General features: G+C 39.8%; 1 protein-coding gene across 1 annotated transcript in view; it reads right to left on the bottom strand.

The window, feature by feature from the left end:
- Positions 1–3096: 3096 nt before the first annotated feature.
- SCAI (suppressor of cancer cell invasion) overlaps positions 3097–15648 on the bottom strand; it is a 187022-nt gene continuing 174470 nt past the window's right edge. The window contains exon 18 of the mRNA XM_053562531.1: positions 3097–3955. Coding sequence (XP_053418506.1) covers positions 3809–3955 — 147 coding nt within the window. The 3' untranslated portion in view covers positions 3097–3808. The remainder of the gene's footprint in view (positions 3956–15648) is intronic.

Here is a 15648-nt window from a genome sequence, read left to right as displayed (position 1 = left end):
CTTAAATTCTAGGCTTAAGTGATCCTCCTATCACATGATGGCTGGGATGATAGGGCACACCACTGCATTTAACTTGATCACTCTTTCATTTATTTATTTTATTTTATTTTATTTTTTTTGAGACAGAGTCTCACTGTCACCCTTGGTAAAGTGATACAGTGTCACAGCTCACAGCAACCTCCAATTCTTGGGCTTAAGCAATTCTCTTGCCTCACCCTACCAAGTAGCTGGGACTATACTTGTCCGCCACAATACCTGGCTATTTTTGGGTTGTAGTTGTCATTGTTGTTTCGCAGGCTCCAGGCTGGGTTTGAACCCGCCAGCTCTGGTGTATGTGGCTGGAGCTCTAGCTGCTGAGCTACAGGCAACGAGTCTTGATCACTCTTTTAAACATTGTTCTTCTCTAAAACAAACAAAACAAAACAAAAACCCTAAAAGATATCCCTTACCATACTCTACATTTTTTCCATCCTACTAATCATTTTCTAACATAAATTTAATTACTTATATTTATTGCCTTATTCTTCCTACTACAATGTAAGCTTCACACTCACTAGGACTTTTAAGTCTCCTTTGTTTGCCTTACCAGTGCCAAGAGAAAATGTAGGCTATAGTGGTTATTCAATACACATTTTGTTGAAGACATAAATGAAATAATAGTTTAGAAATTTCTAGCTGTTTTCCTCTCCTTGAAGATTCAAGATCACTTCAGTCTACTAAGAAATTATACTACTATCCTAGTTGTGATTTCTAAGACCTCTAGTTCTTAACATATTTTTATTCATAAAAGCTCTAATTTTTTCAGGTGCGTCTTTCTCTGAACTAGTTAAACTAGTTTTTCTGTTTTGTTTTGTTTGAAACAGAGTCTCACTTTGTTGCCCTGGGTAGAGTGCCGTGGTGTTATACACACAGCAACATCAAACTCTTGGGCTCAAGTGATTCTCTTGCCTCAGTCTCCCAAGTAGCTGGAACTACAGGCACCCACTACAATGCCTGGCCATTTTTTAGAGATAGGGTTTTGCTCTTGCTCAGGCTGGTCTTGAACTCCAGAGCTCAGGCAATCCACCATCCTCAGCCTCCCAAGTGCTAGGATTGCAGGCATGAGCCACTGCACCTGGCCTTGAACTTGTTTCTAAAACAGCTCAGTGGGTCCTAAATATTTTCTTGAACAAAATCTAGGTAAATATGATTTAGAAAAGAAATGTGTGCCTTAACAACAGGGTAACTATTACAGTTTTCCTCGTGGCATGGGTAGAGAAATCAATACTTTTGGAAACAAGAGTCCAACTTATAGAACCACAGAATTGGAAGGACCTTAAGCCAATCCCTTCATTTTATAGATGAGAGCGCTAACAAACAGAGACATGAAGACACTTGTCTAAGAGCATAATATTGGTTAGCAGGAAAGTCAGGGCTAGAACTCAGGTCTCCTAGTTCTCAGACCAGTTTCTTTATGCTTAACAGGTAATAATAAAGCTCAGGACAATAAATGTTACTTTAAACATTAAAGAGGAAAATATGTTGGCGGGAGCATAACTGGCACAGGACTTCAGGGGAACTGAAACAAGAGGTCAGAAACTAAAGAGAATCTTTCCTGTAGTTCAGATGAACATTGTTATGGAAGGAAAGCTATGAAGTTTATTATACTGAAAAAAGGAATGCAGTCTTTATCTGAAAATGAAAGCAACCAACTAACAAAGGAACTATATGAAAAAACAAACAAATATAATTTTTAAAAGTAAATAAAACACCCCAAAGTCACTAAATCCGTGAACAACATTCAGACTTCAGATGAAAAAGCGAATGGGAATAACTTAGCCCCAAATTACTCTCTAAGCCAAAAATGAAAACCAAGATAAATATTATAAAAAATTCCCCTAGAGAATAGTAAAGAGATATCAAAAGCAATCACCTCACTTCCCCGGCACAGCCAGGGGCAGACTGCGACAATGCACAGAAAATTAGGCAGAAGGCCTTTTCATGCATACATTTCTGAATGAGAATGCTGTGCAAGCAAAATAGAGGGAAAAACAAAAAAAGCTTCATAGCTAGTAAATAAAACTGTGAAGAAACTAGGGGAAAAAACCCACAAAAATCTTTATATTACACACTGAGTCCTATTAAAAAGAATAAAAAAAGGGCGGTGCCTGTGGCTCACTGGGTAGGGCGCCGGCCCCATATACTGACGGTGGTGGGTTCAAACCCAGCCCCGGCCAGACTGCAACAAAAAATAGCCGGGCATTGTGGTGAGCACCTGTAGTCCCAGCTACTCCAGAGGCTGAGGCAAGAGAATTGCCTAAGCCCAGGAGTTGGAGGTTGCTGTGAGCTGTGACACCACAGCACTCTACTGAGAGTGATAGAGTAAGACTCTGTCTCAAAATAATAATAATAATAATAATAATAATAATAAATTTGTGCATGACTATAAAATACTAAATACAGGGAATTTTAACAAATCTTACTTCCAAATTGTCAATGCAAAATCAACTTACATTTTTGGTTTTATAACAGCAGTCATCCCGGCTAAAATTAATAAAATCTCTGACTTTTTTTGTTTGTTTTTTACACTTGATCTTAGCCAAAAAGCCAAGAAGCAATTTTTTTTGTTTGTGTTTTGAGACAGAGTCTAGCTCTGTTGCCTGGGCCAGCGTGCCATGGCCTCAGCCTAGCTCACAGCAACCTCAAACACCTGGGCTCGAGCAATCCTACTGCCTAAGCCTCTCGAGTACCTGGAGCTACACGTGTGCCACTATGCCCAAATAATTTTTGTATTTTTTAGTAAAGACAGGGTCTCACTTTCCTTGGCTGGTCTCAAACATCTGACCTCAAGCAATCTTCCCACCTCAGCTTCTCAGAGTGGTAGGATTATAGGAGTGAGACACTGTGCCTGGCCGAAAATCTCTGACTTTAAAGTCTCCTAATTTTGAACTAGGGAAAATGATTAAGAACTCTGTACTGTATGTCGGAAAGGTTAATTCTAGCCTTGAAACTTGATTTCATATATTAAGAGTTTCAATGGTATATCTTACTGAAGACATTATGAAACCAACAACCTGATTTCTTGACTGAAATACTTAAAAATGATTTCCTTTCTCATTTCCAGCATTCAAAGACAACAAGAAAACAAACAAAAAATTGCAAACAAATCTCATGAAAACACAGGACTCACACATTCCAAGTAATATTTCCCTAATATCATGTCCCTAATATCTAGCTTTCAGATACAAATCCATCTTATTAGTTTCTGAGACTTTGACCGTACAAATCAAAAATGATTTCAATCATCAAAAAGTGATTTCAAGAACTATCACAATCATGCTTCAAAGAATCACACATTTTTCTACCAACGAACCTGGAATGAATAGAATATTATGGAAGGACTCTGTTCTTGATTTAACAGTCCATGGTGGCTAGTTTTATCATTATGAATAATTACATATTTTCCAAATCCAGACTTATGTCTAAGAGTTGGATTTACTGCATTATACAAAAATACATGATTAACTATTCTCAGGGTGAGAATGGTAACTATTTGAGTGTAGGATTAGATGTTGGAGGTATGTATCCATACCTCAAAATCAAAAAAATGGAAATTTCAAGATTGCGACTTCAAAAGACCAAAAAGATTGCATTTTAAAAGTTACCCTAAAAGTCTGAACATTTTTTCAGTTTGTTTTTAAAATGGTGGTCATAAATTAAAAAATAAAAACTACGTAATACCACTGTGTGTCTATTATCACATTTAGAAAACTGCACCATTTAAAATCTGTGGAAAATGAAAAAGTGTTTCAATGAGAGGGTTTTTGTTTTAATAGTCATCTATAGTATTCTCAAAGAACACGTTCCGAACATCAAGAATGGATGCTAATTCCAAAATGTGCTTCTGGAGATGAGGATTCTCTACTGTTTCATCCCTGGGCAGTTGTGGATATGATTCTGGATAATTTCGTGTTTCCTGGTAGGCAAAAAAGAGAAAAGTCAAGTTTTGTACTCTAATAAGGGAAAATTTTATACAACATGAGCAAAGCATTAAGGAGTAACCTAACATATATATTTTTTCCTTTATATTGGTGTGATTCCTTTTTTTTTTTTTTTTTAGAGACAGAGTCTTACTTTATCACCCTCGGTAGAGTACCGTTGCGTCACAGCTCATAGCAACCTCCAACTCCTGGGTTTAGGCAATTCTCTTGCCTCAGCCTCCCAAATAGCTGGAACTGCAGGCACCCACCACAACGCCTGGCTATTTTTTTGTTGCAGTTTGGCAGGGGCTGGGTTTGAACCCACCACCCTTGTTATATGGGGCCGGCACCTTACTCACTGAGCCACAGGTGCCACCCTCTCTTTTTTTTTTTAAAGAGATGAGAGCAATGACGTCTTGTTATGTTGCCCAGGTTGGTCTAGAGCTCCTCACCTCAAGCAATCCTCCCACGACCTCAGCCTCCCAAAGCTCTAGGATTACAGGTGTGAGCCACTGGACCCAGCCTATATTGATATTATTCTTATCATTAATGTATTTGTTGAATACTGCCTTACAATATTTGACCATTCTGATTTCTAGAAGTGATAATCTCACATGGTTCAACTGAATATATTCATTTAGTGAGTTATTTCACAAATGGTACTGAGGCCTATTATTGCTAGGCATTATGCTCTGTATCATGTGGAAAATATAAAAATTCATGCTTACTGGGGGGAATCCTTGCACGTAGAAAATACCAACAATTATCTGTTAAATGAATGAATAGTTGTTGTATTAGAAAGACACAGGAAGCATTAAAAAGGACAAGTTAATGAGCCCTGGCAATTAATTATAGGAGGGGAAGGTATCAAAAATGACAGCAGGATTTCAGGAATGAACGATGACTTGAGAGAAGAGTTGTGAGTAACTGAGAGAAAAGAAAAGATAAAGGATAAGAGAGAATTTGGAGTGAATATAAGATTTCAGATTTTAGGTCTATTTTATTGAGGTAATAGGGAAATACAGATAGAGCTGTCCCTCAACCAGAATTTGAAAATTCGGACTATCTCAGAAGACAAGTTTGAATGTTATAAAAATGGGTGAGAATTCTAAGAACATAAGCAAAGACAAGGAAAAAGAGTTAAGAGGGTGCTAAAAAGGGTGACAAAAAAAAAAAAAAGGAAAAAAAAGCAAGCAAAAGAATAATTAAAAAAAAAAGTTGACATGGAAACAAAAGGAGACAGTTTTAAGAATCAAGTAATTCTCAATGGGAAACTCTTCTTCACTTGTTACATGCAAACTATAATTTTGCCTCATTTTAAAAATTTCAGACTAATATAATGGCACATATGGTATTACCCTTATTTTATATCCAATATGAAGGTACAAAGTCCGATACTTTTTAACAAAAACAACAAAATCCAGAATTTCACATCATAAAATTCACAATGTCCACACTGTAATAAAAAATTACTAGCAAGATGTAGTGATGTGTGCCTATAGTCTCAGATGTCAGGGAGGATGAAGCAAGAGGACTGATCGAAGCCAACCTGGGCAACAAAGCAAGACCCCATCTCTAAAAAAAGTTTAAAATAATGAAAATTAGTAAAGATATAAAGAACCAGGAACACAAAACTTGTAACCAGTTGAAAAAACAATATAAATAGATCTAGAAATGATAGAGAATATAGCATTAACACATAAGGATTTTTTTTTTTTTTTTGTGGTTTTTGGTCAGGGCTGGGTTTGAACCCACCACCTCCAGCATATGGGACTGGCGCCCCACTCCTTGAGCCAAGGCGCCACCCCAGATAAGGAATTTTGCTATTATACATGTATATGTTCAAAAACACAAAGGAAAACATAAATATAATAAGGAGAGAAATGGAAAAAGTACTAACTAGAACATCTAGAGATGAAAAAATTGTGACGCCTGCTATTCAACATAGTGCTGGAAGTTCTAGCCAATACAATTAGGCAAGAGAAGGAAATAAAGGGCATTCAAATGGGAGCAAAGGAGGTTAAACTCTCCCTTTTTGCTGATGATATGATCTTATACTTAGAGAACCCCAAAGACTCAACCACAAGACTCCTGGAAGTCATGAAAAAATACAGTAATGTCCCAGGATATAAAATCAATGTCCACCAGTCAGCAGCCTGTGTATACGCCAATAACAGCCAAGATGAGAGGCTAAAGACACAATTCCCTTCACCATAGCTTCAAAGAAAATGAAATACCCAGGAATATACCTAACAAAAGAGGTGAAGGACCTCTATAAAGAAAATTATGAAACCCTAAGAAAGGAAATAGCAGAGGATATTAACAAATGGAAGAACATACCATACTCATGGCTGGGAAGAATCAACATTCTTAAAATGTCTATACTTCCCAAACCCATCTACAGATTCAGTGCAATCCCTATTAAAATACCAACATTGTACTTTCAAGACTTGGAGAAAACGATTCTTCGTTTTGTATGGAACCAGAAAAAAACCCGTATAGTTAAGGCAGTTCTTAGCAATAAAAATAAAGCCGGTGGCATCAGCATACCAGACTTCAGGCTATACTACAAGGCCATATTGATCAAAACAGCATGGTACTGGCACAAAAATAGAGATACAGACATTTGGAATCAATAGTAAACCAGGAAATGAAACTACCATCTTACAACCACCTGAACTTCGATAAACCAAACAAGAACGGGTGCTTGTGGCTCAGTGGGTAGTGTGCCGGCCATGGGGTGGTGGGTTCAAACCCGGCTCCGGCCAAACTGCAACAAAAAAATAGCCAGGCATTGTGGGGGCGCCTATAGTCCCAGCTACTCGAGAGGCTGAGGCAAGAGAATCACCTAAACCCAAGAGCTAGAGGTTGCTGTGATCTGTGATGTCACGGTACTCTACCAAGGGAGACAAAGTGAGACTCTTTCTCTAAAACAAACAAACAAAAAACAAACAAGAACATACACTGGAGGAAAGACTCCCTATTCAATAAATGGTGCTGGGAGAACTGGATATCCACATGTAAAAGACTGAAACTGGACCCGCACCTTTCTCCATTCACAAAAATTGATTCAAGATAGATAAAGGACTTAAATTTAAGGCATGAAAAGATAAGAATACTCAAAGAAAACATAGGAAAACACTGGAAGATATCGGGCCTGGGGAAAGACTTTATGAAGAAGACTGCCATGGCAATTGCAACAACAACAAAAATAAACAAATGGGACTTCATTAAACTGAAAAGCTTCTGTACAGCTAAGGAGACAACAACCAAAGCAAATAGACAACCTACACAATGGGAAAGGATATTTGCATATTTTGAATCAGACAAAAGCTTGATAACTAGGATCTATACAGAATTCAAATTAACCCACATGAAAAAAGCCAACAATCCCATATATCAATGGGCAAGAGACATGAATAGAACCTTCTCTAAAGAAGACAGACGAATGGCTAGCAAACATATGAAAAAATGCTCATCATCCCTAATTTTAGAGAAATGCAAATCAAAACCACCATGAGATACCATCTAACCCAGCGAGAATGGCCCATATCACAAAATCGCAAAACTGCAGATGCTGGTGTGGGTGTGGAGAGAAGGGAACACTTTTACACTGCTGGTGGGACTGCAAACTAGTACAACCTTTTTGGAAGGAAGTATGGAGAACCCTCAAACAACTCAAGCTAGACCTCTCATTTGATCCTGCAATCCCATTACTAGGCATTTACCCAGAAGGAAAAAAATTCTTTTATCATAAGGACACTTGCACTAGACTGTTTATCACAGCTCAATTTACAATCACCAAAATGTGGCAACAGCCTAAATGCCCCCCAACCCAGGAATGGATTAACAAGCTGCGGTATATGTGCACCATGGAATACTATTCAGCCATTAAAAAAGATGGAGACTTTAAAAAGATTAATCCTTTGTATTAACCTGGATGGAAGTGGAACACATTATTCTTAGTAAAGCATCACAAGAATGGAGAAGCATGAAATCTATGTATTCAATTTTGATATGAGGACAATTAATGACCTAGTACACAGTAAGGGGTGGGGGAAGAGGAGAGCAGAGAGACAGAAAGAGAGAGGGGAGTGGGAAAAAGGAAGAGCAGAGAGAGGGAAGGAGGGAGGGGGTGGGGTCTCAGTGTGTGACACACCTCTAGGAGGCAAGACACAATTGTAAGAGGGACTTTACCTAACAAATGCAATCAGTGTAACCTGGTTTCTTGTACCCTCAATGAATCCCCAACAATAAAAGAAAAAAAATTGTAATGCCTGAAATAAAAAACTAACTCGATAAGATTGATATGGACACTGCAGAAGAATAGATTATTGAACTTAAAGACATAGCAATAGAAACTAAATTCAAACACAAAGAGAAAAAAATGACTTAAAAAAGCAAGCACATTGCCAGGCCTGGTGGCTCATGCCTGTAATCCCAGCACTGTGGGAGGCTGAAGCGGGAGCATTGCTTGAGCTCAGGAGTGCAAGGCTTGTCTGAGAGAGAGTGAGACTCCCAACTCATGAAAAAAATTGAAAAGCCCAGCTGGGCATCTTGGCGAGTGCCTGTAATCCCAGTGGCTTCAGAGGCTGAGGCAGCAGGATGCCCACAGCCCACGTCTGAGGTTGCAGTGAGCTAAAACACCATTGCACTCAGCTCAGGGCATAGGGTAGAACTGTCTTGACAGAAAGAAAGAAAGAAAAAAAAAAAGCACTTTGATAATTTTTGGAATACTGTTGTGTAATGTGCGTAATTGATGTCCAAAACGAGAAGAGGAAAAAGAAAAAGTATTTAAAGAAATAATGGCCAAAAAATTATAAAAAAAAATTTAAACTATGGATGGCGCCTGTGGCTCAAAGGAGTAGGGCGCCGGCCCTATATGCCGGAGGTGGCTGGTTCAAACCCAGCCCCAGCCAAAAACTGCAAAAAAAATTTTTAACTATAAACCACAGATCCAAGATGCCCAAGGAACTTCAAAAAGGAAAATAATAAAATAATAAAGAAAACTACATTAAGGTACGTCATAACTGGGCGGCGCCTGTGGCTCAGTGAGTAGGGCGCCGGTCCCATATGCCGGAGGTGGCAGGTTCAAACCCAGCTCTGGCCAAAAACCACAAAAAAAAAAAAAAAAAAAAAAAGGTACGTCATAATTAAATCACAAGAAAATAGTACAAAGTCTCAAAAACAGCGAAAGGACAATGAAAACACGCACATTTACAATAACTGCCAGTTACAGAGTAAGGAAACATAAAATCAGTAAGGATATAAAGAACTTGAACAATGTTATAAGCCAATGTAATCTTTTATAGGACACTTCTAACAGTAGCAAAACATTTACTGTGATAGAATACATATTGGATAATAAAATGAGTATCAATAAATTTAAAAGGATTCAAATAGCACAGAGTATCTGCTCTAACCACAAAGGAATTAAATTAGATATCCATTAACATAAAGGTATCTTGAACAGTTGCAAGAGGCTGAGTGTGGTTGCTCACGCCTGTAATCCTAGCACTTGGGAGGCTGAGGCAGGTGGATTACCTGAGCTCATGGGTTCAAGAATAGCCACAGCCACAGTGAGACTTTGTCTCTAAAAATAGCCAGGCGTTGTGGCAGGTGCCTGTAGTCTCAGGTACTTGGGAGGCTGAGGCAAGTGAATCACTTGAGCCCAAGAGTTTGAGGTTGCTGTGAGATATGATGCCATGGCACTCTACCGAGGGCAACAAAGTAAGACTCTGTCTCAAAAAAAAAAAAAGAAAAAGAAAAAGAAAATTCCCAAATGTTTGGCTATTGAACACATTTCTTCTATTTTTTTAGATGCAGGGTCTTGCTCTGTAGCCTAAGATGAAGTGCAATAATGCAGTCAGAGCTCACTGTAACTTCAAATCGCTGGTCTCAAGCCATCTTCCTGCCTCAGCCTCGGAGTAATTGGAACTATAGGAACTTGCCACCATGCACAGCCCCTAAATGACACATTTCTAAATAATTCCTGGCTCAGAAAAAAAATCAGAATGAGATAAAAACCATTTCAGATAGGGCAGGCATGGTGACTCAAACCTGTAATCCTAGCATTCTGGGAAGCCAAGGCAGATGGATTGCCTGAGCTCAGAGTTCAAGCCCAGCCTGAGCGAGAGCAAGACCCCGTCTCTTTTAGAAATAAAAAATTTAGGTCCGGCATGGTGGCTCATGCCTATAATCCTAGCACTCTGGGAGGCTGAGGCAGGAGGACTGCCCGAGCTCAAGAGTTCGAGACCAGCCTGAGCAAGAGCAAGACCTCATCTCTAAAATATAGCTGGGCATTGTGGTGGATGCCTGTAGTCCAGCTACTTAGGAGGCTGAGGCAAGAGAACCAATGAACCCAAGAGTTTGAGGTTGCTGTGAGGTATGACACCATGGCACTCTACCTAAGGTGACAGAGTATGAGAGCCTGTCTCAAAAAAAGACCATTTCAAGGCCAGACACAGTGGCTCACGTCTGTAATCCCAGCACCCTAAGAGCCTGAGGTAGGTGGGATTGCTTAAGCGCAGAAGTTTTAGACCAGCCTGAGCAAGAACAAGACCCATCTCTACTAAAAATAGAAAAACTAGCTGGGCAGGTACCTGTAGTCCCAGCTACTCCAGAGGCTGAGGTAAGAAGATTTTAGCCCACGAGTTTGAAGTTGTTGTGAGCTATGATGCCAGGCACTATACCCGGGGTGACTGAGACTCTGTCTCAATAAAAAAACAAAAACAAAAACAAAAAGCCCCCACAAATTTTCAGATAAATAAGTAATGAGAGAATTCCTCATCATCAGATCTGCCCTATAAGAAATGTTAAAGGAGGGCGGCGCCTGTGGCTCAGTCGGTAAGGCGCCGGCCCCATATACCGAGGGTGGCGGGTTCAAACCTGGCCCGGCTGAACTGCAACCAAAAAATAGCCGGGCATTGTGGCGGGCGCCTGTAGTCCCAGCTACTTGGGAGACTGAGGCAAGAGAATCGCTTAAGCCCAGGAGTTGGAGGTTGCTGTGAGCTGTGTGATGCCATGGCACTCTACCAAGGGCCATAAAGTGAGACTCTGTCTCTACAAAAAAAGAAAGAAAAAGAAGAGGGCGGCGCCTGTGGCTCAAGGAGTAGGGCACCGGTCCCATATGCCAGAGGTGGCAGGTTCAAACCCAGCCCCGGCCAAAAACCACAAAAAAAAAAAAAAAGAAAAAGAAAAAGAAGAAATGTTAAAGGAAATTCTTCTGTGGGAAAAGGAAGGATACCAGATGGAAAATGAAATCTACAGAAAGAAATAAAGAGTGCCAGAAATGTAACATATGCAGACTTTTCTTCTTCCTTTAAAAAATTTTAAGATCATTTGTTTAATGCTATGATAACCACAAAGTATCATTTATTAATAGTATATGTCATATGTTAGTATGTGAAACTCAAATATATGACAATAATAGTATTGAGTATGGGAAGGAGTAAACAGAAGTATGCTGCTATGAAATAATACATTATATGTGGAGTGATGCTAAAAAAGAATAAATGATACAGCAATAATGTTTTAAAAATGAAATTCCAGGGCGGCGCCTGTAGCTCAAAGGAGTAGGGCGCCGGTCCCATATGCCAGAGGTGGCGGGTTCAAACCCAGCCCCGGCCAAAAACTGCAAAAAAAAAAAATCAACGTAAAAAATGTCAAGGAGACAGGAGAGATGAGCACGCACACAGAAACAATCATGTCATGAGGCAACAAAAGCCAAGGAAAACGGCCTCAGAGGAAGACAATTCTGCTGGCACCTTCTTCAACTTCCAGTCTCCAAAATTGTGAGAGAATACATTTTCACTATTTCAGAAAACAAACAAATGAACAAAAAATCCCCCACTGAACTAAAAAAGGCAAGTAAAAGAGAAGGTCAAACTACACAACAAGCAGAACCTAACTAATGCTGTTGAAAGGAAATTTTTCTGGCTCAGTGCCCATAGCACAGTGGTTATGGCTCCAGCCACATATGGCACTCCACTGAGGGCGACATAGTGAGATTCTGTCTCAAAAACAAAAAAAAACAAAAAAACAAATTCTCCATATTCTTTTTATTTTTATTTTTAGACAGTCTTACTCTGCCATGGCATCACAGCTCACAGCAGCCTCAAACTCCTGGGCTCGAGCAATCCTCCTGCCTCAGCCTCCCAAGTAGCTGGGACTATAGGCAATTGCCACAATGCCCAGCTAGCTTTTTTTTTTTTTTTTTTTTTTAAGAGATGGGGTCTCGCTCTGGCTTAGGCTGGTCTTAGACTTCTGACCTCAAGCAAGCCACCTGCCTTGGCCTCCCAGAGTCCTAGGATTACAGGCATGAGCCACCATGCCCAGTCAAGAAATTCACTTTAAATACAAAGATAGACATAGGTTATTAGTAAAGGGACCAAACATCAGAGCACCTAAATATATAAAGCAAACATTGACACAATGAAGACAGAAATAGCAATACAGTAAGAGTAGAAGACTTAATACTTTACATTCAATAATGAATAGAACACCCAGATAGAAAATAAATAAGGAAACAGTAGACTAAACAAGACTACAGACCAAATGGACCTAATAGTCATATATAGAACCCTCTACCTAATAGCAGAACACACACTATTCTCAAGAGCACACCGGAGATTTTTCATGGAAGGTCATGTTAAGTCACAAAACAAGTCTTAACAAATTTAAGAAAACTGAACTTATACCAAGATGATCATCTCAACAGAGATAGGAAAAGAATTTGACAAAATTCAAAACCTTTTCATGATAAAACCGTCAATACGCTAGGAACAGTAGTAACTTATTTGAACATAATAAATGCCATATATGAAAAGTACACAGCTAATATCAAAACTAAAAGCTTTTCTCCTAAGGTGATACCTGCTGTCACCAGTTCTCTTAAACATAGTACTAGAAATCCTGGCCAGAGCAATTAGGCCAGAAAAAGAAATAAATGTCACCCAAATCAAAAAGGGAAAAAGAAAAATTATTTGTTTGTAGATTATATGATCTTATTTATTACATATATACAAATCCTAAAGATAATACCAAAAAAAGTTAGAAAAAAAAAACAAATTTAGTGGGTGCTGCCTGTAGCTCAAGTAGCTAAGGCGCCAGACACGTACACCTGAGCTGGCGGGTTAGAATCCAGCCTGGGCCTGCCAAACAACGACAACTACAACCAAAAGATAGCCAGGCATTGTGGTGGGCGCCTGTAGTCCCAGCTACCTGGGAGGCTGAGGCAAAAGAATCGCTTAAGCCCAGGAGTTTGGGGAGGTTGCTGTGAGCTGTGATGCCCCAGCACTCTACCCAGGGCGACAACTTGAAGCTCTGTCTCAAAAAAAAAACAAAAAACAAAAAACAAATTCAGTAAAATTTAAGGATATAAAATCAACATAAAAAAATCAGTTGCATTTCTATAAACTAATAATGAATCATTTAAAAAGAAAGTTAATAAGATAATTCCATTTACAATAGCACCAAAAAGAATATTTAGGAATAAACTTAAGGCAGTCAAAAACTTATTACATAAAATAACACAAAACACTGAAAGAAATTAAGGAAGTGGAAAGATAATCCTGTGGTCATGGATTACAAGAATTAATACTGTTTAAATGTTCATAGTAACAAAAGCAATCAACAGATTCAATGCAATCCCTTTCAAAATACCAATGGCATTTTTTATAGAAATAGAAAAAAACAATCCTAAAATTCATATGGGTCCAAAAGGGACTCTTTATACTTCAGACAATCTTGAGAAAGAACAAAGCTGGGGACATGTATTTCCTGACTTCAGAATCTATTACAAAGCTACAGTAATGGAAACAGTATGGTACTGGAATAAAAACAGACACATGATCCAATGTAACAGAAAAGGGAGCCCAGAAATAAATCCATCCATTTATAGTTAGCTGATCTTTGACAAGTGTGCCAAGAATACCTCATGGGGAAAGGATATTCTCTTCAACAAATGGTGCTAGGAAAACTAAATATTTAAATGTGTAAGAAGGAAACTAAACTCTTATCTTGCACCACATACAGAAATCAACTCAAATGGATTGACTTAAAGACCCAAATCTCTAAAACTCCTAGGAGAATAATAGAAAAAAAGCTTCATAACATTGTTCTTAAAAATGATTTCTTCGGGCGGTGCCTGTGGCTCAGTGAGCAGGGCACCGGCCCCATATACCGAGGGTGGTGGGTTCAAGCCCAGCCCAGGCCAAACTGCAACAAAAAAATAGCTGGCGTTGTGGCGGGCGCCTGTAGTCCCAGCTACTCGGGAGGCTGAGGCAGGAGAATCGCCTAAAAACCTAGGAGTTGGAGGTTGCTGTGAGCTGTGTGATGCCACGGCACTCTACCGAGGGCAATAAAGTGAAACTCTGTCTCTACAAAAAAAAAAAAGATTTCTTCCCTATGACATCAAAAGCATAGGCAACAGCTCAGGCATGATGGGTCATGCTTGTAATCCCAGCATTTTGGAAGGCCAAGACAGGAGAATTGCTTGAGGCCAAGAGTTCAAACTGACCTGGACAACATAGTGATACCCCATCTCTTAAAAGAATTTTAAAAATTAGCTGAATGTGGTGGCATCCCCATCCTAGCTACATGGGAGGCTGAGGCAGGAGGATCTCTTGAGCCCGGGAGTTCAAGACTGCAGAAAGCTATGATTGTGCTACTGCACTCCAGCCTGAACAACAGAGAGAGACATTGTCTCAGAAAGAAAAAGAAAAAAACACAGGCAAAAAAAGCAAAAATAGATAAATGGGACTACATCAAACTAAAAAGGTTCTGTACAATAAAAGAAATAATCAACAAAATGAAAAGGCAGCCTACAGAACAAGAGAAAATTTGTAAACTGTATTTCTAATAAGGGATTAGTAGCCAAAACAGATAAGGAATTTGTGCAACTCCACAGCAAAAAATCAAATAACCTGGGTGGTGCCTGTTGCTCAGTGGGTAGGGCAACAGCCCCACATACCGAGGGTGGTGGGTTCAAATCCAGCCCCCAGCCAAATTGCAACAAAAAAATAGCTGGGCGTTGTGGCAGGCACCTGCAGTCCCAGCTGCTCAGGAGGCTGAGGCAAGAGAATTGCCTAAGCCTAGGAGCTGGAGGTTGCTGTGACCTGTGATGCTACAGCACTCTACTGAAAGTATAAAATGAGACTCTGTCTCTACAAAAAAAAAAAAAAAAAATCCTACTTTTTTTTGGTTGTTGTTGAGATAGAGTCTCACTTTGTTGCCCTCAGTAGAGTGCTGTGGTGTCACAGCTCACAGGAACCTCAAACTCTTGGGCTCAAGCAATTCTCTTGTCTCAGACTACCGAGTAGCTGGGACAAAAGGTGCCTGCCACAACGCCCGGCTAATTTTAGATGTGAGGTCTCACTCTGGCTCAGGCTGGTCTCAAACCGGTGAGCTCAGGTGTGAGCCACTGCAAAACATCCTACTTCTTTTTTTTTTTTGTAGAGACAGAGTCTCACTTTATCACCCTCGGTAGAGTGCCGTGGCATCACACAGCTCACAGCAACCTCCAACTCCTGGGCTGAAGCGATTCTCTTGCCTCAGCTTCCTGAGTAGCTGGGACTACAGGCACCCGCCACAACGCCCAGCTAGTTTTTGGTTTGCAGTTCAGCCGGGGCCGGGTTTGAACCCGCCACCCTCGGTATATGGGGCCGGCGCCTTACTGACTGAGCCACAG

Source organism: Nycticebus coucang, chromosome 2 (genome assembly GCF_027406575.1).
Source record: "Nycticebus coucang isolate mNycCou1 chromosome 2, mNycCou1.pri, whole genome shotgun sequence".
Classification (NCBI taxonomy): domain Eukaryota; kingdom Metazoa; phylum Chordata; class Mammalia; order Primates; family Lorisidae; genus Nycticebus; species Nycticebus coucang.
The sequence above is the reverse complement of the archived record's forward strand: the minus strand, read 5'-3'. Positions and strand labels throughout refer to the sequence as shown.